Below are 26361 nucleotides of genomic sequence, written 5' to 3' on the forward strand. Positions count from 1 at the left end.
GTGCCTCTTCCTGACTTGAGGCCAAGAGTTGGGCTGCAGCTAATCACATCCCATAGCAGACTTTAAACTTCACGTCTCCTCTCCGCCCCCCCCCACATACATTTTGTATATGTATTTATTTTTCATGTGTTAGGCCTCCTCTGCAAACTTCTCCCACCATCGCATCCTGTTCTTGGGCTCGGGTGTCTCACTCCAAATTGTACCCCCATTTATACATTCTTGGGCTCTGATGTTTCACTCCAAATTGTATCCCCATTTATATCTACATTTTTATATATATATATATACTTTTTTGTTAAAAAAAGGAATGTTTGACAAGGACCATTCTGAAAGTTGCATCCCTACTGGGGGAAAGTACTTCAGTACTCGCAGCGTGTTTGCACCATGGAGGTTTTTTTTGTGTCTACTTGGCACCGCATGTCTGATGGTGAAATAATCTAACCTTAAAACTGATGAATGTATTGTACATTTCAGTAATGGCACTAGTGTGAGTAATAGTTACCCCACATGGCTGCCAGGCTCATTCTGTGCTTGGAGCTAAAACTCAATGGCAGTCAGTTTTTTTAAAAAAAGTTTTAAATTCAGTTCCTTCCAGATTTTTAATCTAATTTTAACTTGGCTGTTTTGATGGCAGGTGGAATCCGTCAGTGCTGTTTTTAAGTAAAGGCAAACTGTTGAATTTTTTTTTAAAGAAAGTTGTGAATTTCCTGATGGTCATGGTGTTTTGCCAATTTCCCTGTTTATGATGTAGAGCAGATCTTTCCCGACTAGGATTCTGCAGGTCCATAGGCGGCTGAATACTTTGTCCAGGTGGCCACTCTTGAAGTGAGTATAGACAGTGAATGCTAGTAGACTGACAATGAAAGGGTACCACATTGTGCATGATATCCACCTAGAGTTGCTGGATAGTAACCAGGAAAGGGAATGTCCATCTAATTTTCCTAATAGTGCTCCCACCAGAGTTGTGAAGTTAATAACATAGGAAAGACCTTTTAACCATTAATGCATTGGCATGAATATTGTATCTCCTCATACAAGAGGTAATACCTATGGAACCATGCTCCAAAAGTAACTCCTTTGGGACGGGCTGAAGAAATGTTTGTGTTCTTCTTGATTTTGTTCAGGAGTGGCAGAGTGGGGAAATGAATTAAGGGATGAGGGGAATGTGTTATGAGTTGCTATTTAGTAAACAAGTCAGTAGTTTTTACTGGGTCTTCATTATTTGAAAAGTACTGTAATTTAAATTAACTGTGGGTTGTCTTAAAAAAATTATATTGTATGAACAGTTATGTACTCAAAAGCAAAGAGCAAGACTGGATATTATGCTTATTGGCAAAAAATACCTAATTTTTTGGGTTTACATCCAAAATACAGCAATTATGGTAACCTAAATGTGTTTTTTTAAACAATTGTTGCATCCATTCTGGACAATATCCGTCATTAGCATCTTGTATCTCTGCTCACTGAAAGTGGCATGGTTCTGCACATTTGTCTTCTGTGCAGTTATTTCCTGGTGCAACTTTGAAGCATCAAAGGCTTACAATTGTCACTGTACCTGCACAACAAATGTAAGGATTTATGAAAATAGCCCAGTTGAAGATGTATGTACAGAATTTCACGTGAAAATAAAGGTGCACTATTGCTGCAAAAATAGTGATAAGTCGAAGATAAAGTTACTATTTTTGCTGCTAGATTATGCAAATTTAAGTCTCAAACTAAATTATGTACTATATATTTCAATTCTTCTGCACATGAAATAGGAGTTAGAGTCGGACCAGTCAACCCCTTGAGCCTGTTCCACCATTCCATCAGAACATGGCCAATCTTTTACTTCAGTAACATCTTTCAACACTGCCTCATTTTCCCATAATTCCCATTAACATTAAAAAACTATTGAGCGCTGTCATGCATATATTCAGTATGCAAGCTTGTTAGGGTACAGTATTCCATAGGTTCATAACCCTTTGAGTAAAGAAGATTCTCTTAATCTCAGCTCTGGATGACCAACCCCTCATTCTGAAACTAATCTTTAGTTCCAGATTCCTCAGCTTGGGGTGGGGGGGGGGGGGGGGGGGGCGGTGTGTCTTCCCCAGCATCCACCATGTCAAGCCATTTAAGAATGTTATATGTTCCGATTAGATCATCACTCATTCTAAACAGCAGAGAATATAGACCTAATCTATTCAATCTCTCCTCAAAGGACAATCCTCTCATCCCAGGAAACATTCAGTAAACTGACATTGTATTCCCTCCGAGGCAAACAATTGTAGTCCTACTGCTTAATTTGTTATTTTTTTTAGCTATGTCAGATGTACCAAAATTATACTATTATTTTTATAGTATCCAATCTTGTTCTTTGCTTTTGAGTACATAACTGCGCAACGGGCGGCACGGTAGCACAGTGGTTAGCACTGTTGCTTCACAGCTCCAGGGTCCCGGGTTTGATTCCCGGCTCGGGTCACTGTCTGTGTGGAGTTTGCACATTCTCCTCGTGTCTGCGTGGGTTTCCTCCGGGTGCTCCGGTTTCCTCCCACAGTCCAAAGATGTGCGGGTTAGGTTGATTGGCCAGGTTAAAAATTGCCCCTTAGAGTCCTGGGATGTGTGGATTAGCGGGTAAATATGTGGGGGTAGGGCCTGGGTGGGATTGTGGTCGGTGCAGACTCGATGGGCCGAATGGCCTCCTTCTGCACTGTAGGGTTTCTATGATTTCTATGATTTAAAAAAATCCAATAATTGAGTATATGTTATGAAGAAGTTTTATCTTACAGTAATCATAATTATCTAGTTGTGTAATTGAGATGATGGCTTAACCCAAAGCAAATTTCTTTTGTTTGCATATCATGTGGGGGTCAGGAGTATAGAGAGAGGTTAAGTGAGTGGGCAAAAAATGGCAGGTGGAGTATAATAAAGGAAAATGTGAACCTTACTCCTTTGGCAGGAAGAATGGAAAAGCAATATGCTACTAAAATGGAGAGAGATTTCAGAATACAGTGGTACTGAGTGATCTGGGTCACTGGTACATGAATCACAAACTTAGTATGCAGGTGCAGCAAGTGATTAGGTAAGCCATTTATTGCAAGGGAATGGAATATAATAATAGGGATGTTTTGGTACAACTATACTGGGCCTTTAGTCAGACCACATCTGGGGTACTGTGTGCAGTTGTGGCCTCCTTATTTGAAAAAAAGATGTGTTTGAAGCAGTTCAGAGAAAGTTTGCTGAACTAATTCCTGGCATGATGGAGTTATCTTCTGAAGAAAGGTTGATCAAGTTGGGCCTTTGCCCATTGGAGTTTAGAGAGATGTGCTCTTATAGAAAATACAAGATCCTGAGGGGACTTGATAGGATGGATACAGGAGGGATATTTTCTCTTGGGGAGATTAACATACGGGCAGCATTTAAGAATAAGAAGTCTATCTTTTAAGACTGGAAAGGAGGGGGGGGGGGGGGGGGCGGGAGGTAGATGAGAAAGTGGTGTTGAGACCATGAATCAGATTAGCTATGATCTTGCTAAAGGATGGAGCAGACTTGACCAAATGGCCTACCCCTATGCCTAGATCTCGTGGATCAAATAAGCAGCCCGAAGATATTAGTTTTGTGTAGCAATAATATTGCTTTCATCAGTGTACTATGAGCTATTGTTGTTGGTTCAAATAACACCAGCATATTTTCAGAGAACAGGATTTCATTATTTATATGAACATCTATGCAACCCTTAGGGTACTGAATTGAGAATATTTTAATCAGTGACTCTGTTGGAGAAGTCAAGAAAATACTTGCTTGTGTAATCATTTAAATGCTGATAACTGAGCAAAACAAGTTTGCTTCAAAGAGGCAACAGCGATTTAAATAAGTTTGCGATGGGTAGCACAACATGCTGATTGTCATTTATCTACAGCCCCAACTGCCCTTGAATTGGCAATTGTTTTTGTGCCTTATTAAGCCAGCAATAAAGAGGCAGCAGCCAGGGTTCTTCCTGTTGTTTGCATTTTCAAAACAACTGCAAAGCCATTTGAGAAGAATTGTCTTTTCCAGTGCTTCCCAAACCTTTTCCCACTGTGACCCCAGATTGAGAGCTAGGTGGGCAGATAAAGCTCTGCGAACAGAGGGGGGGTAGATGATGGTGAGCCATGAGAGGAAGCTGTTTTTTAATAGAGTACCTACCTTTTCACCTGGGATCAGATGTCAAAGATTGTTCAGTTTGGCCATGCTAACATGCAGGGATTGAAAGGGGCCTTGTAACTATTAGAACTTCGTCGAAGCTTCACAATAGCTGTTGCTGCCTCCTGAGTTTGAGGTTTGGTTTGGCGACCCCACTGTGGGTCAGGGCCCACAGTTTCGGAAGCCTGTTCTTTTCTCTTCACTGCACCTGTTTTTTTGTATCACATGGAGCACAGGGCATTTCCATGTAGGTGTATTTCCCCAAGACACTGAAAACCTAAACTTTGGAACAATTTCTATCATTGCACCCTTCACAGAACCTTAAAATAACTAAATGCAATAATGATTGAACTACTTCTGTATGTTAGATTTTCAGAATTAAATCTGGAGGATTTGACCATAAGTTTCATTTTCCTGAATCTGGCATTCAAAATCAATGTTAATGACTTGGATGAAAGGACCATCTGCATTGTAGCAAATTCGCTAAGTATACAAAGGTACCTAAGAAAGTACATTGTGTGGAGGAAACAGTCTGTGAAGGTATGTGGACAAAGTGGGCAAATGTTTGGTAGTTGAGAGTATAACGTGGGAAAATGTGAGGCCCTGTTTGGCAGGAAGAATTGAAAAGGTGGAGTATTTAAATTGAGAGACTGCAGAATGCTACAGTACAGAGGAGGGGGATCTGGGTGCCTTTGTACATGAATCACAAAGTTAGCATGCAGTTACAGCAATTAGGAAGGCAAATGGAATGTGGCCTTTATTACAAGGGGGATGGATTATATAAGTAGGGAAGTTATGCTACAGATGTACAGGGCATTGGTGAAACCACACCTGGAGTTGTTTTGTTTTTCTTAAGGAGGAATATAACTGCATTGGAAGTGGTTCAGAAAAGGTTCACCCGGCTGATTGATGAAGGGATTGTCTACTGAGGAAAATTGAGCAGGTTGGGTCTATACTCATTAAAATTTAGAAGAATGAGATGCGATCTTATTGAAACACATTAGATGCCTGGTGGATGTTTGCTATCCTTGGGGAAATCAAGAGGGGCGCAATTTAAAAATAAGGCAACTCCCATTTAATGTGGATGAGGATCTTTTTCTCTTAAGTCGTTAGTCTTTAGAACTCTCTTCCCCTGCAAACAGTGGTGGCTCAGTCATTGAATTTATTCTAGGCTGAGTTGCAGATTTTTGGTTGATAAGGGAGTCAAGGATTACAGTTAAGGCCATGATCTTGTTGAATGGCAGAGCTGCTCACTGGGCTGAGGGATATATCAGTAGAATCGAGGTAAGTTGGAAGAGTTTGATGAAATTAGAGCAGGTTAATAAGTCATTAAATGACGTCCGGGTAATAAAAGATTTGCAAAGAAATTAGGGATGCAAGAATCATAGAGGAATTATAATGGGAGAACTTCAGTTATCCAAATATAGACTGGGATAGGAATAGTGCAAAGGGACCAGGGTTCTTAAAATGTGTTCAAGATAATTTTCTGCAGCAGCATGCTTCCACTCCAATGAGAGGGCAGACACTATTGGACCTGGTTCTGGGGAACGAGTTAGCTTAAGTGGATCAAATATCAGTGGGAGAGCTCTTAGGGGACCATTGTATGACAAGGTTTAGGTTGGCCATAGCAAAGGGCGAGGAGCAATCCAGAACAGGGATAATTAATTGGGGGAAAGCCAATTTCGATGGAATAAGAATGCGTCCAAGTCAAATGAATTGGAATAAAAATCTTGGCAGAAAATACAGTGGTTGAACAATGGGCCACTTTCATAGAAAATGCATTGCAGGCAACATTAAGGTATATTACCTTGAACTGATACACTTGAATTTACAGTTGAGAAGGAGGGGATGTTAGGCTATCTTAAAATAGATCAGGTACCAGGACTGGATGCATCTGAGGGAACTGATGGAAGTGAGAGTGAAAATTGCAGAGGCAATGGTGTTAATCTTCCAGTCTTCCTTAGACACAGGAGGAGTACAAGTAACACAAAAGCAGAAAATGCTGGAGAAACTCAGCAGGTGTGACAGCATCTGTGGAGAGAGAATAGAGTCAACGTTCGAGTCTGGATGACCCTTCGTCAGAGCATCCGCAGTATTTGCCTTGATCCAGGAGTTCAAGTGATGTGTGGAAGGACGATTTTCACCCAAAGGGTAGTTGGGGTCTGGAACAAACTTCCTGAGAGGTGGAGGCAGGTTCGGTCAAGGTATTCGAAAGAGAATTGGGTTGCTATCTGAAAAGAGAGAATAAGTAAGGTTACAGGGAAAAGATAGCAGAGTGGAACTAGGTCAAATGCTCTTTCAGAGAGCCAGTGCAGACTTGATGGACCGAATGGCCACCTGCACTGTAAAGATTGTGATTCTGTAAATGGCCTACTCCTATTTCTTATGATCATATGAAAAATTTCACTTAGAACTATCCATTGGGTAGTATCGTGCTGTTAAAATTAGATATATCCACAGACCATCTTGCCCACTAATAACTTAAATACTGGCTTATGTGATTTGGTCTCTATTTGCTATAAAATTGCTGTAACAAGCTTATCCAATGCAATATGAAAATTGTCCATTCATAATGGTTTTGTTAAAACTTGACTGCAGATTCATCTTGTGGAAGAACATCTTATCCTTAGTCAATTGCTTTTGAAGTGAAGTCACATTTTGTAATTTAATGAGAGCAGCCAATTTGTATATACGTCCTTCAATCAAAATGAAATGAATGACCAGTTGATCTATTTTACTGATGTTAGTTGAAGAATGAATGTCGGCCAGGCACTGGAGAGGTTTCTGCTTCAATGGTATATTCACTTAAACAGGCAGATAGTGCTCAGTTTTAACAACATATCTAATTTGAAGGATGGCACAATTGAGAATTCACAATTTCCTCAGCATTGCATGGTAATAGGTATAGATCATAAAAATTAAACCTGCTGACTCTTAAGAAAAATGCAGGTACAGTAAATGGAAAAAATGATATTTGAAAATCTTTCCTTTTCCATTATAATCCAGATGATCCTATTTCTAGTGGGGAAGTAAATGACCTACTTCTCGTATTTCTTATGAATTTGTTTGATGATTTTCAGTGATTCCTATCTTCTCTCAAGTCTCCTTATGTAAACCCTGCTATACCTTATTAAAATTTTCTGAAATGTAGCGCTAATATTCAGATGACAAAATTTATATAGTTTGTCCCATTTTGCTCTCCAATACTGCAGAATTGGCACATCTTTTCCTGACACTGTTTGTATGACAGAAATCAAGTATGTCATTTGGTGTTATTAAAAGATCATTGCACTTTTGATTATTTACTTCTGCCCTGTTTTAATTGTAATTGGGGAAAATAAGTATTCGTAATAAACGCTCCTTTTTCAAAAATTAAAATCCATATATTTGAAATGGTGCTGGTATACATGTCCTGTATTATATTCTGGTATCATACTTTTGCTCAAACTTAGTATTTAAAAAGCAGGAGTAAATCTAAACTTTGATAACAGCAATACATCAATTTCATCTTGGCTCAATCAAATTGGTCAAACTGATTTATGAAAAATCTCCCATCACATTTTAAATATTTAAGTTTCTAATGTAAGATGCTAAAATTGCATTTCGCAGTCATTAAACTAAGATTATTTTGGTCTGTACACCTTCAGTTAGTATACCCCTAAAAGTGGTCGTGTGGGGGGAAAAGGGGGGATTATAAGAAACCATAATCTCATAAGGAGTTACTGCTGTTAATTCTTCCCAGGGCACATTCATAGAAATAGCAAAATATAACTTCTCTGAATATTTTATGAGCCAATTAAATTTGCATTTTATAGTACCTGTAACATAAAATGTTATGTATTTTAGAGATGTTTATCAACTGTGTCGGAAAGAATTATTTTCCCAGAATCAGTTCATTATCTCTGGGGAGCTTTCTTCAAAAACTTTATCTCTCTCTCCACTATGCTACTATACCTATATTTAACCAAACTCCAGATTCCTCTTCTATGGTGCTGCCAAACTACAAGGCTCCCTTCTAATGCTGTGCAAACTAATGCTGTTAAAACTGCAGAACCTTGTATTTGTTGTTTGCAAATTCTAAAAGATCTTTGTGTGAATTGAAAAACAGGGTTTTCTAAAATTAAAAATAAGAACAGCTGTAGCAAATCAGTTATGAATAATCTATTGCATTAGAAGATTTCTTCCCATTTTGTCAGGCCATCAGTAAGTAATATTCCACATTGAGAGTCTCGCTGAGACAATGATAAAATGATAGTGTATGGTTGAAAATTCAAAGGAATATGCAGGTCTCATCTTGAGATTTGAAATTTATTGCAAGTAAGAAGCCCAAATGCTCCTTCCTAGAACTATGATCAATACAGATCTTAAAATAAACTGAGGCTGATGGTTGAAAGTATTATTTCCCGAAGAAGCAAAGTTCAATAATACATGTTTATTATTTAAGTTACTATGAGACCAACCCCTTGCTGTCTAAAGTGCTATAATTCTGAAATTCTGCAATTATCTCAGTGAAGATGATGGGGTGGGAAGAATTCAAAATGCTTAATTGTGTTCCATTTCCATCCCCTCTTTTAAATTGTGTTTCTCCCCTCTTGTTTAGGTTGCCTGTCCATCACGCACCATTCCCTGGCCAAGAAGAGAGGCAGGTGATCTGCTACCAGGCCTCTGCCAATGTAGCTCTTGAGCTGTCCACTAGGAGGTGCGTGAGAGTCCTTTTTCTTCCCCATGGGGAAGCGTGTGACACCTTCTCCTTCTCTAGCGTGATTGAGATCAGGAGATTGGTATGTGGGGATCATGGGTCCAAACGACTAACACTGTAGAAGTTCTAGAGTTTCTGGGACTGTGTAAATGTTGTTACAAATTTAATTTCCTTGATTTTTCAGCTTTATTACTTTTCCCTTGAAGTTTCCCTGCACAGTTCACCTTTCCTGGCTGAGAAAATGTTTTAGTAGTCTACTTCCAGGCCTCTGCTAATGCTGCTGTATAACCAGCTGCTTGGAGGTTTTTGAGAATAGTCTGAAAAATGGCACTTTTTTTCTTCTTTCCCCTCCCCTTTGGTGAAACTCCTGTCGTTCTTTTGTGTGGCTGTGCTCTGCATCTTATGTGGAAAGCTGAGTATCCATAATGTGTTACTGTGCCATGCAAAAGGTTAATTGTTAGTGATGTCCACTAGTGTAGATTCTACTTGGTTTCTTGGATTGTCATGACTAACCCCCAATTTAAAACTGAAAAGTAAATAAAAAATAATGATCATAATGCCATTCGGTGAGCAAGTGGTTTTCATACTAGATTGTGATTTAGTTGACTGTGTTATCTGTGATTGTGTAGAATGATGGTTTCGATAGCGTCTAAAGTTTCTACTACGTATGTTCCATTTTAATCGGCAGGATTTAGTTACTTTGAAAGTGTTTGTTTTTTTTAAAAAAAACAAATGTAATGTTTTATAAAATGCAATAAAAGACATTTCTCTTTTGTTTGCATCACTTTAGCCCAAGTGGAAAGAAGTTCAGAAGCAAGCCGCAGCTTGCGCGGTACCTGGGGAACTCGATGGATCTGAGCAGTTTTGATTTCCGAACAGGGAAAATGCTGATCAGCAAATTGAACAAGAACAGACAAAGGCTGCGCTTCGACTCTGCCAACCAGGTCAAGGTATTTGAGATTTCGGCATTTTCACCAGTATATTGCATTTCACAATGATTGAAGAATCATCCGTGTGCCCTTCTCTTAATTCCCGATATTTGTTTCTGTCAGCTCAATTGGCTTTTGTGTATCTAAGATTGGAAGCAAAATAAACTCTACCCTTTTATGCCTGTCCAAGCTCAAATCAAGTTACGCATGCTCAGTACAGAGGTGAAATTGCCCTACAAACCTGGGTGTTTTCACTTGAGCTCAGTAGGCCAATGAAAACCTTAAGAGACCTGCTTCCAGGCCTCTACTGAACCGAAAGTATAATCAGCTGTCTGGCGATGAGACATTAGGCTGAGACATGGAATAGCTTGGCTTCATCATTTATAGTGAAGCTCCTGGCTTGATATGGTTAAGATTGGCAATTTACCCTTTTTAAATCTAATATCTTCAATCATGTGTAATCTGTTCGACTGGTGGAAATGCTTGGGGAGACTAGGAGTATCAACATGCAATGGCTTTTACACACGATAATGATTTCAGTTTCATATTAGTGCTCATTCTGTCCTTGGGTGAATTTCCCTGAACCAAAATGGCCTGTTTATTACAGCATCTGGACAACAAGGATAATCTCTTGTTCTTATTTTCTGCTGCCAGTTGCCTATTTGGATACTTCAGCTGTCATTTAAATGCTCAAATTCCAAAATAAATTTCATTTGTGGTCCTGAAATAATTAGTTGGGCTCAAGTGTTATCTAACAACATAGATAAGCCACTACTAAAAGGAGATATTGTTGAAGACATACATTAAAAAGTACATTTGTAAGTTGAAATCTTAAAATAATGGTTACATTTAGATGTCGAGCTTGTTAACTTTAACACTGATTAGATGCTGTCCTCACTGGGCAACAGGGAGATGGTATGCATTCAAGATTGATGCAGGTAATTACAATGGGTTACGCAGGTCCCGAACCTTGGGTGGTAATTGATAGGAAAGGAAATGTCATAAGGAGAGTTAAATGTAGCATTGCATATTTCATGGTTTAGGTTTGCAAGTATTTTTTGCCCTTCCCTTGGATAGTCAAAACATTTCAACTATATTGTGTAATATTCAGTCCTTGATGCAAATATCTGGATGGAACATTGAGTGGTTTATGTCATGCAATATTCAGTTGATATTGCTGCAAGACACCACTCAAAAGTACACGCAGCCCACAAAGATTAGGCCATGGAGGCATCAAAGCTGACCAGGGAACATTCTGTCTTCACCCAGAGGCCAGCATCTGAGAAAAGGATAGTCGTGCTTTCTTCCATTGTTAATTTTTCTCCCCTTTCTCAAGCTGTGACCTTTTCTCCAATATGTTGGTGATTAGATGTGGGCAAGTTCTTGAAGGTGGAGGATGTCATTTCTGAGCATGATTCTGTCTGCCATTCACAGCGCAGGAGACTTGGGGAGGAAATGGGTGGCTGAATTATAAAAGTAAGCAAATGAAGAGTAGAACTGTCATATCAATGAAGAAAATAGATAAACTGAGTTGAGACCCCACTGAAACCACAAGAACACTTGCAGATTTTGAGACCTTTACTACACCATTGAATTCTAGCGCACTCAACAAGAAATCATTATCTCTGTGGAAAAGGTAAAACTGCTGAAACCCCTTCTCCCCCCATACGCGATTAGCGGTTTGATAACTTAATATTGGAAACACTGAATACAATATGTAATGTGCTGTTATAGTTTTATAACAGTATAGACTGTATATTATAATATCTCAGATTTTTAATCTTGTATATTTTATGTTAAAGCTGGCCATGTTTAAAATGTAAAATTAGTCTCTGGGTTCTGATTACTTTGTTCAATATCATACATTCTGAAATGTTTAAAATTGGTACTAGTTACAGCTTGGGCATGTTAGCCATACTCATGAATCGATTGATTTTTACAGGGCAAACCAGATCTGAACACTTCACTACCTGTTAGACAGACTGCTTCAATTTTCAAGCAACCAGTTACTAAAGTGACCAACCACCCCAACAACAAAGTAAAAATGGATCCACAGAAAGCAGTAGAACAGCCCCGGCAGGTAACTGGTGATTCATGTTGATTCAGTGCAAACTTTCTAGACTATTGCAGCAACATTTTATTTTTCTCTCAAGTTTTAGAAATATGTAACTAATTTTATCAATATTTGATTTTTCCCCTATTTGTACTCCCCCTCCCCTCCCTTCCTGAAGGCTCTGATGCTTGGGCGGGGCGGCACGGTAGCACAGTGGTTAGCATTGCTGCTTCACAGTGCCAGGGACCCGGGTTCGATTCCCGGCTTGGGTCACTGTGTGGAGTTTGCACATTCTCCCCATGTCTGCGTGGGTTTCCTCCAAGTGCTCCGGTTTCCTCCCACATTCTCAAAGACGTGCTGGTTAGGTGCATTGACCCGAACAGGCGCTGGACTGTGGCGACTTGGGGAATTTCACAGTAACTTCATTGCAGTGTTAATATAAGCCTTGTAACTAATAACTAAACTTTTTGCCGTGGTACTATTTTAATGCATCAACAGCATTCTGGCAGTTTGTCAACATGAGGGTTCTCTGTATATCTAGTGTGTGATAGCAGCCTATTTGTCCATTGCTTCAAAGCTTAATTCTGTCTTAAGCCAGCCTCTGCACCCATATGCTTTTCAGCAAGCATGTTGGATAGTAATGACCAATGTGGTTTAGTATTGTCACTTGCTATACATTGCTGACTAAGCAAGCCATTGGAGGGAAGCTCATGTTTTTAAATGTTTTCCATTTTTATTTGTCTGCAATTTCTATTTAAAACTCGACTCAAATGGCTTTTGAGTTCCTACTGTTTTCATTAAAATGCAGAATTGTCTTAAGTTTACAAAACTATTTTGTTTTTTCCAGTTTATACCTTAAAATATTTTCCTTAACATTTTTCAGTTATTCTGGGAGAAGAAGCTGACTGGATTGAATGCCTTCGATATTGCAGAAGAAATCATCAAGACTATGGATCTACCCAAAGGCCTACAAGGTGAGCACAAATTTTAGAAACATCGCCTGCTTTTGTATTTGATATCAGGGAGGAAAGTTTTGAAACTTTTGTGGAATTAATTCACAAGTTTGACTTGAATTATTTTCAGATGTTTGTGCTCTTATCAGTTTTGGTTTTGTGTACTAAAATTGAATAGTGTTCTAACTTTAGAAATTAGTGCAATTATATGTTTCTAGTCCCACAGAAATGCGCAAGTTGTGCTGAACCAGATTTCAGCCTTCCAACAGCTTCTCACAGCAAGACTTTCTCTTCCACTGTCTCCTGTGCTTGAGAACTTGCTTTCCTGACCAAAATCCATTGCAATTAAGCCCAATTAGAACTGCTGCGTGTAACACAGATAACCCCTGCAGACATATTTCTTCCTCCTACCTGATGACAGCAAAAATCTCCTGCATGATCTGACCATCCACTAGTGAAAGGACAGGAAAAGAGCAACAACCTGGCAGTTTGCAGATCCCTGAACCCACCCCCCCCCCCAAACTCCTTCTGTCCCCCACATCCAGTCATTAAAGTAATTGGACAAATGAATAAAGTGAGTCTGAAACAAACAAGCAGGTTGCACCTAGAGCTGGGAAAGTGCTGCAAATTTTTGGCAGCTTTTCTTTTTTTATCTCCTTGTGCTTCAGAGAGCGGAGATGAAAGCAGATTTAAAGGGCCAGATCATAATGGCTCTAAACTTCACTGATAAAATTGCTCACTATCTTGGTGCAGTTGTCTCTTTCTAAAACAACATTCATCCTTTCCTTCAAAACTCTAGTGTTGCATCTCCAAAGTCCTTATAATATATTATAAGAGTGAAACACTGCAGATAATGGAAATCTGAATTAAATAGAAAATGCTGGAAATAATCATCAATTCTGGCGAAGGATCACCAATCTCAAACAATCCCTTTGTTTCTCTCTCCACTGCTGCTGCCATGCCTGCTGAGTATTTTCTGTTTTTATTCCTTAAAGATACTGTTAGACACACTTGTATTTATATGGCACCTTTCACAACTGCCACTTGTTCATTTACTGTGAGCAAAGCACTTTTGGAAGTACTGTCACGGTAGGGAATATGGGGGCCAGTTTGGACACAGCAAGCTCCCACAAGCAGCAATGTGATACTATCCAGCTGACTTTTCTGTGATGATTGAAGGATAAATAACTAGGGATAACTCTCCTGCACTACACCAGATTAGTACCATAGGATCTTTCATGCCCTTATGGTGCATAATCTCAATTGAGAGATGGCATGCGTGACAGTGCAGCACTCATTACTGCATTGGGCATGTCAGTCTTGATTTTTGCTCTTGGGCTTTGGAAGAGGACTTGAACCACAACTTTCTGACTCGAGTGCTACCAACTGTGACGCAGCTGCCACATAATCGTACATCCGTACCAATCTTTCCCACAGTTACCTCTTTTAATCTTTCCAATTGGGTTTCCACCAGTGCTATAGTATCACAACAGCTCTAACTGTAGTCAAAAATGGCAATCATTGACTGAGAATAGTATCTTTTTTGTCTTCCTCAGTCTCTACAGCTTTTGACTCCCATTATCCTTTGTCAATACTTCTCTGGCCCACTCAGTCTGCCTTCTCTTGCTTTCACTGCTTCCTATTGATTAGCATCGCCAGCAATGATTTCTCTTCCTGCTCTTAAATCTGTAACTTGAACTCCACCTACCAGTGATATATTCATGGCTTCCTCATTTTCATGCTGTTCCTTGCTGACACTATTTAGAGCTGCACCTTTACGTCACTACTTTTGACCTTCCACTGCCTCTGATGTGATTGCTTGTCTGAGCCATGATTTCCCCTAGTTAAATATTGACAAGTTATTGTCTTCAGCTCCCATCAAAAAAAACACTATCATTGTTTCTCTCTCCTCTCAGGTACTCTGACTTAACCATGCTGTTTGCAACCTCTGGCCTGTTCAACCCTGGGCTGAGTTTCTGACCCCATATTTCCATTACAAAGGCTGCTTAATTATTAGTCTGAAACACAGCCTGTCCTGGCTGACCTTACATTTTCCACCCTCTGTAACTTCATCCAAATCTTGGCTGTCAATTTCCCATCTTGCACAAAGTCCTGCTATCCGATATCACCCTGTCTACATTGGCTGTTGGTCCCTGCAATGCCTCAGGTTTATATCTCTAATCTTGGCAAGGCTCATCTTGCCTCCCTTAACCTTCTCCAGCTCTAACCTCCTACCACTACTTAAACTGTGGGTTTTTGTGCATTCTCCAATCTCTCTATTCACTTTGCTGTCTGGACCCCACGTTCTGAAATTTGCTTCCGACATCTCTGCCTTTCTTAAAACTCTCTTCTTTCACCAACCTTTTTGATCACACTCTTTGGTTTGGAATTTATTTACTATGTGTTTATCAAATGTCTTGGTATGTCTTGCTGCATTAAAGATACCCCAAAAGCATAAGTTAATCTCTCTGAAAGAGCCTAGACTGGCACAATTGGCTGAAGAGCCTCCTTCTGGCTGTATCATTCTTTGCTTCTCCTGCTTTGTTAATTGCTATTCTGCAATGACTAGACAAGTCAGAATTGAGACTGTTACCACTCCCATTTTGTTGGCATTGCCGATAGCAAGTTTGACACCATTGGTTAAATGTGATGCCCTGCCATTATTTCCCTTCTACTTGCACTTTCTATGTTGAATTTCATCTACCATGGTTGTATGCCCACTGCAACATATTAAATTCTTCTGTAATTTCCTGCCTCCTTCAATATACTCTCTGCCTGCTTGTTTACATGATGTGGAGATGCCGGCGTTGGACTGGGGTAAGCACAGTAAGAAGTCTCACAACACCAGGTTAAAGTCCAACAGGTTTATTTGGTAGCAAATACCATAAACTTTCGGAGCGCTGCCCCTTCGTCAGATGGACATCTGACGAAGGGGCAGCGCTCTGAAAGCTTATGGTATTTGCTACCAAATAAACCTGTTGGACTTTAACCTGGTGTTGTGAGACTTCTTACTGTGCTTGTTTACAGCCAGTCTTTCCTGAATTCAGGTCATTTATTCAGGACTCCATTGATCCATGGGGCATTGCATTACATATCACCCATGCCAACAATTGTTTCCAAAGAACAGTACAGCACAGGAAACAGGCCCTTCGGCCCTCCAAGCCTGTGCCGCTCCTTGGTCCAACTAGACCAATCGTTTGTATCCCTCCATTCCCAGGCTGCTCATGTGACTATCCAGGTAAGTCTTAAACGATGTCAGCGTGCCTGTCTCCACCACCCTACTTGGCAGCACTTTCCAGACCCCCACCACCCTCTGTGTAAAAAAACATCCCTCTAATATCTGAGTTATACTTCGCCCCTCTCACCTTGAACCCGTGACCCCTCGTGAGCGTCACTTCTGATCTGGGAAAAAGCTTCCCACCGTTCACCCTATCTATCCCCTTCATAATCTTGTACACCTCTATTAGATCTCCCCTCATTCTCCATCTTTCCAGGGAGAACAACCCCAGTTTACCCAATCTCTCCTCATAGCTAAGACCCTCCATACCAGGCAACATCCTGGTAAACCTTCTCTGCACTCTCTCCAATGCCTCCACGTCCTTCTGGTAGTGCGGCGACCAGAACTGGACGCAGTACTCCAAATGTGGCCTAACCAGCGTTCTATACAGCTGCATCATCAGACTCCAGCTTTTATACTCTATACCCCGTCCTATAAAGGCAAGCATACCATATGCCTTCTTCACCACCTTCTCCACCTGTGTTGCCACCTTCAAGGATTTGTGGACTTGCACACCTAGGTCCCTCTGTGTTTCTATACTCCTGATGACTCTGCCATTTATTGTATAACTCCTCCCTACATTATTTCTCCCAAAATGCATCACTTCGCATTTATCCGGATTAAACTCCATCTGCCACCTCTCCGCCCAATTTTCCAGCCTATCTATATCCTGCTGTATTGCCTGACAATGCTCTTCGCTATCCGCAAGTCCAGCCATCTTCGTGTCATCCGCAAACTTGCTGATTACACCAGTTACACCTTCTTCCAAATCATTTATATATATCACAAATAGCAGAGGTCCCAGTACAGAGCCCTGCGGAACACCACTGGTCACAGACCTCCAGCCGGAAAAAGACCCTTCGACCACTACCCTCTGTCTCCTATGGCCAAGCCAGTTCTCCTTGTATCCCATGAGCCTTAACCTTCTTAACCAACCTGCCATGTGGGACTTTGTCAAATGCCTTACTGAAATCCATATAGACGACATCCACGACCCTTCCTTCATCAACCGTTTTTGTCACTTCCTCAAAAAACTCCACCAAATTTGTAAGGCACGACCTCCCTCTTACAAAACCATGCTGTCTGTCACGAATGAGATTGTTCCGTTCTAAATGCACATACATCCTGTCTCTAAGAATCCTCTCCAACAACTTCCCTACCACAGACGTCAAGCTCACCGGCCTATAATTTCCTGGGTTATCCCCGCTACCCTTCTTAAACAACGGGACCACATTCGCTATCCTCCAATCCTCAGGGACCTCACCCGTGTCCAAAGAAGCGACAAAGATTTCCGTCAGAGGCCCAGCAATTTCATCTCTCGTCTCCCTGAGCAGTCGAGGATAGATGCCATCAGGCCCTGGGGCTTTGTCAGTTTTAATGTTCCCTAAAAAACCTAACACTTCCTCTCTTGTAATGGAGATTTTCTCTAACGGGTCAACACCTCCCTCCGAGACACTCCCGGTTAACACGCCCCTCTCCTTCGTGAATACCAATGCAAAGTATTCATTTAGGATCTCCCCTATTCCCTTGGGTTCTCAGCATAATTCCCCTCCTTTGTCCCTGAGAGGTCCGATTTTCTCCCTGACAACTCTTTTGTTCCTAACGTATGAATAGAATGCCTTAGGATTCTCCTTAATCCTGCCTGCCAAGAACATCTCGTGACCTCTTTTTGCCCTTCTAACTCCCCGTTTGAGTTCTTTCCTACTCTCTCTGTATTCCTCCAGAGCTCCATCTGTTTTCTGTTGCCTGGACTTAACGTACGCCTCCCTTTTCATTTTAATCAGATCCTCAATTTCCCTGGTTATCCACGGCTCTCGAATCCTACCTTTCCTATCTTTCCTTTTTACAGGCACATGCCTATCCTGCAGCCTTATCAATAGTTCCTTAAAAGACTCCCACATGCCAGACGCGGACTTACCCTCGAACATCCTCTCCCAATCAACATCCACCAATTCCTGCCTAATCCGGCTATAGTTAGCCTTCCCCCAATTTAGCACCCTGCCTGTAGGACAGCACTCATCCTTGTCCATTACTATCCTAAAGTTAACAGAGTTGTGGTCACTATTTGCCACATGTTCCCCGACCGAAACTTTGACGACCTGACCGGGCTCATTTCCCAGAACTAGGTCCAGTATAGCCCCCTCTCTAGTCGGGCTATCTACATACTGTTCCAAAGAACCTTCCAGTACGCATTTTACAAATTCCTCCCCGTCCGGACCCCCAGCTCTAAGCACTTTCCAGTCTGTGCCAGGGAAATTAAAGTCCCCCACTACAACAACCCTATTTTTTCTGCACCTATCCAGAATCTCCTGACATATCCTTTCCTCCACTTCCCGTGGGCTGTTGGGTGGTCTGTAGTACACCCCCAGCATAGTGACTGCACCCTTCCTGTTTCTGAGTTCCACCCACAGCGACTCAGTACATGACCCCTCTAAGTTGTCTACCCTCTGCACCGCGGTAATATGCTCCTTATCTAATATCGCTACTCCCCCACCTTTTTTAGCCCCTCCTCTGTCTCACCTAAAACACTTATACCCCGGAATATTCAGCTGCCAGTCCTGTCCTTTTAACCAAGTTTCCGTCACCGCAACCACATCCAAATTCCGCATAAGCATTAAGGCCCTAAGTTCGTCTGTTTTACCCGTTACGCTCCTCGCATTGAAGCAGATGCACTCCAGACCTCCAGGCCCACTCGGGTCACCCTCCTCCAGAGTGCTCCTCTTCTTAGCTAGCCTTGCCCTGGCCCCCAGCTCAACCCCAGCCTCAGTATTGACTGACCTACTGTTTTGTTCCCCACCCCCCTGCCACACTGGTTTAAATCCTGCCGAAACACTCTAGCAAAACTCCCAGCCAGGATATTTGCTCCCTTCCAGTTAAGTTCCTTAACAAATATCCAAGGCTTTCTCTTTAGAATTCCTCATCCAGTCTAATGTTTTTAGCCAGTGCCTTAAGCTTGTGTAACCTATGTGAAATCAAACTCTTTCTAGAAGTATAAGTATACTGCATCAGTTTTTAAAGATCTAATTAAGATATTGGGGGAGGCGGTGGCAGAGTGATATTGTAACTGCACTCGTGTTCCAGATCCATAGCAATGTTAGTGCACTAAAAATGATCTAAAAGGAATGGAACTGGATGGACCACTCATCAACCTAGGACCAGAAACAACAGTCCTCCTTACTAACATCTGGGGGCTAGTGCCAGAATTGTGAGAGCTGTCTCTCAGACTAATCGAGCAAGGGTCTGACACAGTATTCTTTTCCTATTCATTCAAGGATCATGGGTGACGCTGGCTGGGCCTGCACTTATTGTCCTCATTGCCATTAAGTTGAGTGGTTTTCTATGCCATTTTAGAGATTGCTATGGTCTGGAGTCACATGTTGGTCAGACCAAGTGAGGATGTCCTAGTGAACCGGTTGGTTTTTACAACAATCAACAATGGTTTCATGGTCGTTATTTCCAGATGTTTATTGAATTCAAATTCATGGTGGGATTCAAACCCAGAACAGTACGCTGGATGTCTGGAATACTGGTCCAATGACAATATCACCAACTCTCTGCGAGTCGTACTCACTGAAGTATATCTTGCAATGTCCCAGATATCACCATCCCTGTGTACACCCTATCCCACTGGCAGGACAGCAGAGGTGGAGGCACAGTGGTATTCAGTCAGAAGTGAGTTGCTCTGGGGATCTACATAAAGTTTTGCAGCATAAGGTCAATCATAAGCAAGAAAATCTCCTGCTGATTACTGTGTACTGCCCTCAGCTAATGAATCCATGCTCTTCCATGTTGAACATCACTTTGAGGAAGTACTGAGGATGGCAAAGGCATAAAATGTACTCTGGGTGGGGGGACTTAAATATGCTTCATCAAGAGAGGTTTGGTAGCAATACTACAGACAGAGTCCTGCGGGATGTAGCTGCGAGACTGGGTCTGCAGCAGGTGGTGAGGGAACCAGTAAGAGGGAAAACCCACTTGCCCTCATTCTCATCATGCATCTGGCATGGGTGACCACCGCACAGTCTTGGAGGATTTCATCTTCACAATGTGTGGCACTACCCACACTAAATGGTATAGATCTCAAACAGATCTAGCAAGATTGGACAACTATCAGATGCTGTAGACCATCAACAGCAGAATTGCACTTGACCACAATCTGTAGCCTCATGGCCTGGCATAACCCCCTCCACCATTACCACCAAGTCAGGGGATCGACCCTGGTTCAATGAAGAGTGCAAGAAGTGCTGCCTGGAGCAGCACCGGGCATATCTAAAAATGAATCGTCAACCTGGTGAAGCTACCATACAGGACTACTTGTATGCCAAACAGCAAATGATAGACAGTGCTAAGCGATTCCACATTCAGCGGATCAGATCTAAACAATGCATCCTGCGACATCCAGAAGTGAATTGTGCTGGACAATTATAAAACTCGCTGGAAGAATAGGCTCCACAAATATCCCCACCCTCAATGATGGGGGAGCCCAACTTATCAGTGCAAAAGGTAAGGCTGAAGCATTTGCAACAATCATCAGCCAGAAGTGCTGAGTGGATGTTCCATCTTGGCCTCTTCTGAAGTTCTGTGTCATGGATGTCAGCCTTCAGCCAGTTGCTTTACAGTAACCTTACTGATGCTCAGTTTGGGTTCAACCAGGGCCACTCAGGTCATGACCATATTTCAACGTTGATTCAAATATGGACAGAGGAACTGAACTCAAAGTGAGAGTGACTACCCTTGACATCAAGGCAGCATTTGACTATGTATGGCATCAAGGAGCACTAGTAAAACTGGAGTCAATGGGAATCGAGGGGGGAAACTCTGCTGGTTGGAGTCATACCTAGCACAAAGGAAGATGGTTGTTGGAGGTTAGTCATCTCAGTCCCAGGACATTACTGCAGGAGTCCCTGTGGGTACGGAGTAATATCCTGGGCCCAACCATCTTTAGCTGCTTCATCAGTGGCCTTCCTTCCATCATAAGGTCAGAACTTGGGATGTTCACTGATGTGGAATGTTCAGCACTCACCCCAGAAAGGTCTGTCACTGCATGATCGCACAACATGTGCTCAAAGATACAATCAAAGACCATAGTGTATTAAAACCATCAGAATAGTTTGCAGTTCACTTGTCTCTCCAGTTGATTGAAGGAGGTAGATTTTCCCCACTCTAGAATTGAAGTTCAGGTAAATTCAGATGGCTGCAGTCGAACCAGGATTAACTGTAGGATTCTTTCGCAGTAAAGACTGTTCAGCAGGTCATGTGGACGGGTTGCTCCAATTTCTTATAGCTGAACTCTGAGCTGTTAGAAACAGGTTGGCGAAGGCTTTTAAAATACTTAAAACTTCACAGGTCTCAAAAGCTGCAATGTTGTTACTGATGACGTGCAGAATGCACGGTTTCTGTTTTTGGATAAAATTGCTCCAAAAATCAGAGGGCAGGTTCAATCACATGGATAGCCATGATGGAAGGCAAATGGTCTTTCATAGTGAAGGAGTTTCACATGGTCAAAAGCCATTGATATATAATAGAAGATAAATGGTGGTTGGAAGCACTTCAGCCTAATAACTCTCCTTTGTTGTATGGCAGACCTGCAGTCAGAGTCTGGAAGTTTATTGTCCCTTCGTTTTGGAGTAAGACTTGACAATAGCAGGTGTGAAATTCCACAAAAATACCTGCTGTTCAGATATGTCCATTCAAGGGATTCCTCTGTCCATAATAATCCAATTTGAAAATTTCCAGATAGCTTTCTAGGCTGTTGAAATTGCAAAAGTCAGGTGACCCCCCCCCCCCCCCCCCCTCAGCAACCATTTTACTGTTGATCAGGGTCCATTTTTAAATGAATCATTTTATAAATTGTAATATTTTCATGCCTACTCTGGCATGGCATTAGCCATTTGCAAGTTAACCTTTGTCATCTTAAGAGCCTGACATTTTTGCTTTCAAGACACTTCTAAAGTTATCGAAACTGGGATATCCATTACTTGGGCAAGTGATATAGGACTTGAGGGTAACTTTTTAAGTCTGGTTCATGAGAAAACTGAGATTAATAATTGAAATTGTTTGCATATTTTCTTTTGCAGGTGTGGGGCCAGGATGCACAGATGAAACTTTGTTGTCTGCTATAGCAAGTGCTTTGCACACTAGTTCCAATCCCATTACTGGACAGCTCTCTGCAGCAGTAGAAAAGAATCCGGGTGTATGGCTGAATACCTCTCAACCTCTCTGCAAAGCTTTCATGGTCACCGATGAGGACATTAGGTAGGAACACTAATTGTCCTGTCCTTTTGTGTGTTACCTGAGTTATTTTATTAAATCATAATTATTGTGAACTGTAGCAAATCTTTTGTATATTTACTGAAAGTTCGGAAGTTTTTTTTTTTTTAAAGAACAAAGAAAAGTACAGGAACAGGCCCTTCGGCCCTCTAAGCCCGTGCCGATCATGACGCCGCAATTAAACTAAAATAAAAACCGTCTGCCCTTACTCGGACTGTATCCCCCTCTTCCCATCCTATTCATGTACCCATCCAGATGCCTCTTCAATGGTGTTAATGGGCCTGCTTTTGGATATTTTGTTCTGGCAGTAAGCAGAGACGGAGCCTTTTGAAGGCGTGATTTAATATTTCAGTTGGAGTCCAATACATTCAAACCTGAGGACATTATGGCTTCCTGCTTATTGAAATATAATTGTCAGTGCAGGACATCAAGCCTCAGTGATAGATGCATTGGTTAGTTTTCACAGGGCATCCAGTATAATAGCAGAAAATGGCAAACATTTTTGCATTGGTGGTCCAAATTGGTTAGTTCTATTTCATGATGTTCCTTCACATATGGGAACATCGCATTATTATACTTGGATTTGTGCTGTTACCTCTGTTTTTCATACTTTTCTGTTTCAATCATTGGAGGATAACCTATTCATGCACGTATTGACACTTAACTTTTGAAACCCAAACCAAATGTTATTAAATGCAAGCTTGTTATGTAATCATGTTCATAAAATACTTTTAAGGTTGTTTGCTTTCTGTGATTCTAGGATCCTAAACATCAAATAAATGATTCAGTCCATTTTGTATAGTCTTTATAAGGGATTTATTGGCCTCACTCACCAACCAAATTTTCCACGTTTAATTGCACAACATAACAATACTTTTGGAAATTCATTCGTGATAATTGTACAATTCTTCATAAGGATCTTTGCTATGTCTTTTTCCTCTCCGAGTGTAACACATGCTATGCTGTTGCCAGTTAGAAAAAATTATTACCTAATATTGCATATTCTTCACGTCACACTAGGTCAGGTGCTGTAGTATGCATTTTTGATGAGGGAATTAGCAATGAATAGAGTGTCAATTTCAATTTCAGTTTAACTTCATGTCAAAATAAACTGGCATTATGGTGCAATTCCAGTGTCCTTGTACAACAGAAGACCAATTGGCGCACCACCCAGCCACAACATGTCATTTTGTTTTACGTAAAGCATAAAACCTGTGTGTCTCGCTCTCCTTTTTTGCAGGGGAGTCTTAAGATCCATTTGTTCTTGAACACTGACAATTGAAAACATGCTTTACTTGGGTGGAAATTTCTTTGACTATCTTGCAGTGACTAGAAAATGAGCACGTCAATTCCTCTCGAGCACCACTGTTATTGTCAAGCTATTTTAGATTCTATGACTGGAGGGTCGGATTTGGATCAAGAATAAACATGCTTAGCTAGTTGAAATTAGTCCCACTTCTGAGTCATAGAACTTTATAACACACAAAGTGGCTGACAGTTTTGGCAGATTTTAACTGACGAACGACAGGTCAGGAGGCAAATGGGGTGTTAAAGCCCCAAAGAGTGGCGTCGAGTTGCAAACCCAACGTGATCCTAGCCACATCCAGGTTTAACCACAGCTTGGAAGAAAGTGGCACTGTCGGATAAATAATTTTGTTACTTATCGTCAATTAATTGTGAATTTAACCCAGGGTTCTGTCTTTAACATCCAGCAAGTAGGTTTGTTGAGCTGCAAAATCTGCCAGGGTTAATGAGAACACAGCTGGGAACCATTGTTCAATGAAACGGACAGGCATGAAAGCCTGCTTACTGATGTGCAGTCTATGTGGAAGGTTTGTGCTCTCAGCACTTGTTCAGAGGACAAGATTTCTCTGTTTCGTGGATGCTTTCCAACTTTCTGGTAGTCGTTGCATCAACATTGGACTCACTTTGATCTGGGCGACTGAGGTATGAAAGCCCACCAACGCCTCTACTTTCTCAGGAGGCTAAGGAAATTTGACCTGTCTGCTACTCATCAGACCTGCTGCAATCAGACTTTTGAATGGATCTATCTTGTATTAAGTTGATCTTTCTCCACACCCTAGCTATGACTGTAACACTACATTCTGCACCCTCTCCTTTCCTTCTCTATGTATGGTATGCTTTGTCTGTACAGCACGCAAGAAACGATACTTTTCACTGTATACTAATGTGACAATAAATTAACAAAGAAGAAGAAAAATCAAATGATGTGAGATAGCGGTAAGATTAGGATGGTTGTTCAGATAGAGATGTGGGGACATGACTGGAGAGAAGAACGAGTGAAGCCTGCAAGATGATGTTGGTATTCTGGGGAAAGAGTATGGGATTAGCACCTGGAAATGTTACGCCGCTTGTGATTCCTGTCCTGAAGTACTTGGACCTCTTGGAGCATTGTATCCAGGTTCAAGAAACCACACTCTTGCTACTTGTCTTCAATCCACACCTTAGTTGCAGGGCCTAGCCTCCTCCTGTCTGCAGGGCCAGTCTTTCACATTCAGCAGCGGAACCTTCCGAGTAGAATCATTAGTCCAGGAGGCAAGCAATTCGACTATTTTGACCCCGAAGTCCTTTTACCTTTTGACAAAGTGTGAGTCAGCATACCTGCACTGTGGTCAAGAAAGCCAGAAGCAGGATGCTAATGTCGTGGCCGAGCTAAAAAGCCACAGCAAAGTCAGCAGATTTTTATAAAAAACAATGGGTTCCTGACACACTGTACTTAGCACTATTTTAGCAAAATTCCACCCTTTGTCTCTTTGCAAATTATGTTAAAGCAATCCAAAATTAATCTCACTGTCCTGTTGACTCTCCTCTCTCTCTGCTTCCAGTATTTGCCATCGCTGAATTTCCCCACTATCAACATCCTAGGGGTTACCACTGGCCAGAAAACAACTAACTGAATTGGACCAGCCATATAAATACTGTGGCTGCCAGAACAGGTCAAAGGCTGAGAATTAAGTGGCAAGTAACTTGCTCCCTGACTCCCAAAGCCAGTCCACCATCTACACAGCACAAGTCAGGAATCTGATGGAACTTGTCTCGATGCGTGCAGCTCCAACAAAAATCAACAAGCTTCACACTAAGATAAAACAGCCCGATTGACATCCCATCCTTCACCTTAAACATTCAATCCCTCTACCCCCATAGAGTGGCAGCAGTGTGTGCCATGGATAACTTGCACAGCTGCAACTCACTAATGCTCCTTTGACTGAACTTTCAAAGACGTGCCCTTTAACGCCAAGAAGGACATGGGCAGCAGATGCATAAGAATAACATGTCCTCAAAGCCACACACTATCCCGACTTGGAAATATATCACTGTTCCTTCACCGCCACTGAGTTAAAATTCTGGAACTCCCTTCCTAACAACAATAGGTGTACCTGCCCCACATGGATTGCAGTGGTTCAAGGTGGCTCACCACCACCATCTTGAGGGCAATTAGGGGTGGACAACAAATGCTGGCCTAGCCAACAATCCTCACATCCTGTGAATTTTTCAATGTATCCAGTTTTCACTAAGAAGCAATAGTCTTTTTGAGTATTTAGTATTTGAATGCTTAGTTATCTGTTCATCTACAACATTCGGCATTTTTCTCATTTGTTTTTCCTACATGTGAAATTGCATTTGGTGCTGTTTAGCAAACCAAGCCTCTTGCGATCCTTCATTGATCAAATCTCTTGTGTTTTGTCAGCAGTATGCGTGTTCCTTTATAAACATGTCCATGTCAACCAGAAGTTGGTCCTTGGGGTACATGACTTCCTGAGGGAGCAACATCAAGAGTTTATCTGACTTTGTTTGCTGTCTGAGCTTTCTATGAACGGTGCTGCATTTCCTCCTGTACCATAATGCCTGATTTAAAAAAAAAATAATCCTCTTAATTGGTACCTTGTCAAACACCATTTGAACCATTGAACATCACATCTGCAATCCCTTTATGTCTTACCATGTCCTACATTAACTTGCACTTCTAACTAATTTCTTAGTAATTTAAACTTGAATTA

The 26361-nt window shown here is 41.4% G+C and overlaps 1 protein-coding gene across 4 annotated transcripts in view; it reads left to right on the top strand.

The window, feature by feature from the left end:
* mbd3a (methyl-CpG binding domain protein 3a) overlaps positions 1 to 26361 on the top strand; it is a 37327-nt gene that overhangs the window by 736 nt on the left and 10230 nt on the right. The window contains exons 2-6 of one of the 4 annotated variants that reach the window (XM_078198393.1): positions 8762 to 8860; positions 9651 to 9804; positions 11732 to 11869; positions 12726 to 12816; positions 22150 to 22327. In XM_078198393.1, coding sequence (XP_078054519.1) covers positions 8762 to 8860; positions 9651 to 9804; positions 11732 to 11869; positions 12726 to 12816; positions 22150 to 22327 — 660 coding nt within the window. Of the gene's footprint in view, positions 1 to 8761; positions 8861 to 9650; positions 9811 to 11731; positions 11870 to 12725; positions 12817 to 22149; positions 22328 to 26361 lie in introns of all 4 variants that reach the window. The other 3 variants (XM_078198391.1, XM_078198395.1, XM_078198394.1) reach the window with 3 other exon arrangements.

Source organism: Mustelus asterias, chromosome 26 (assembly GCF_964213995.1).
Source record: "Mustelus asterias chromosome 26, sMusAst1.hap1.1, whole genome shotgun sequence".
Lineage (NCBI taxonomy): Eukaryota > Metazoa > Chordata > Chondrichthyes > Carcharhiniformes > Triakidae > Mustelus > Mustelus asterias.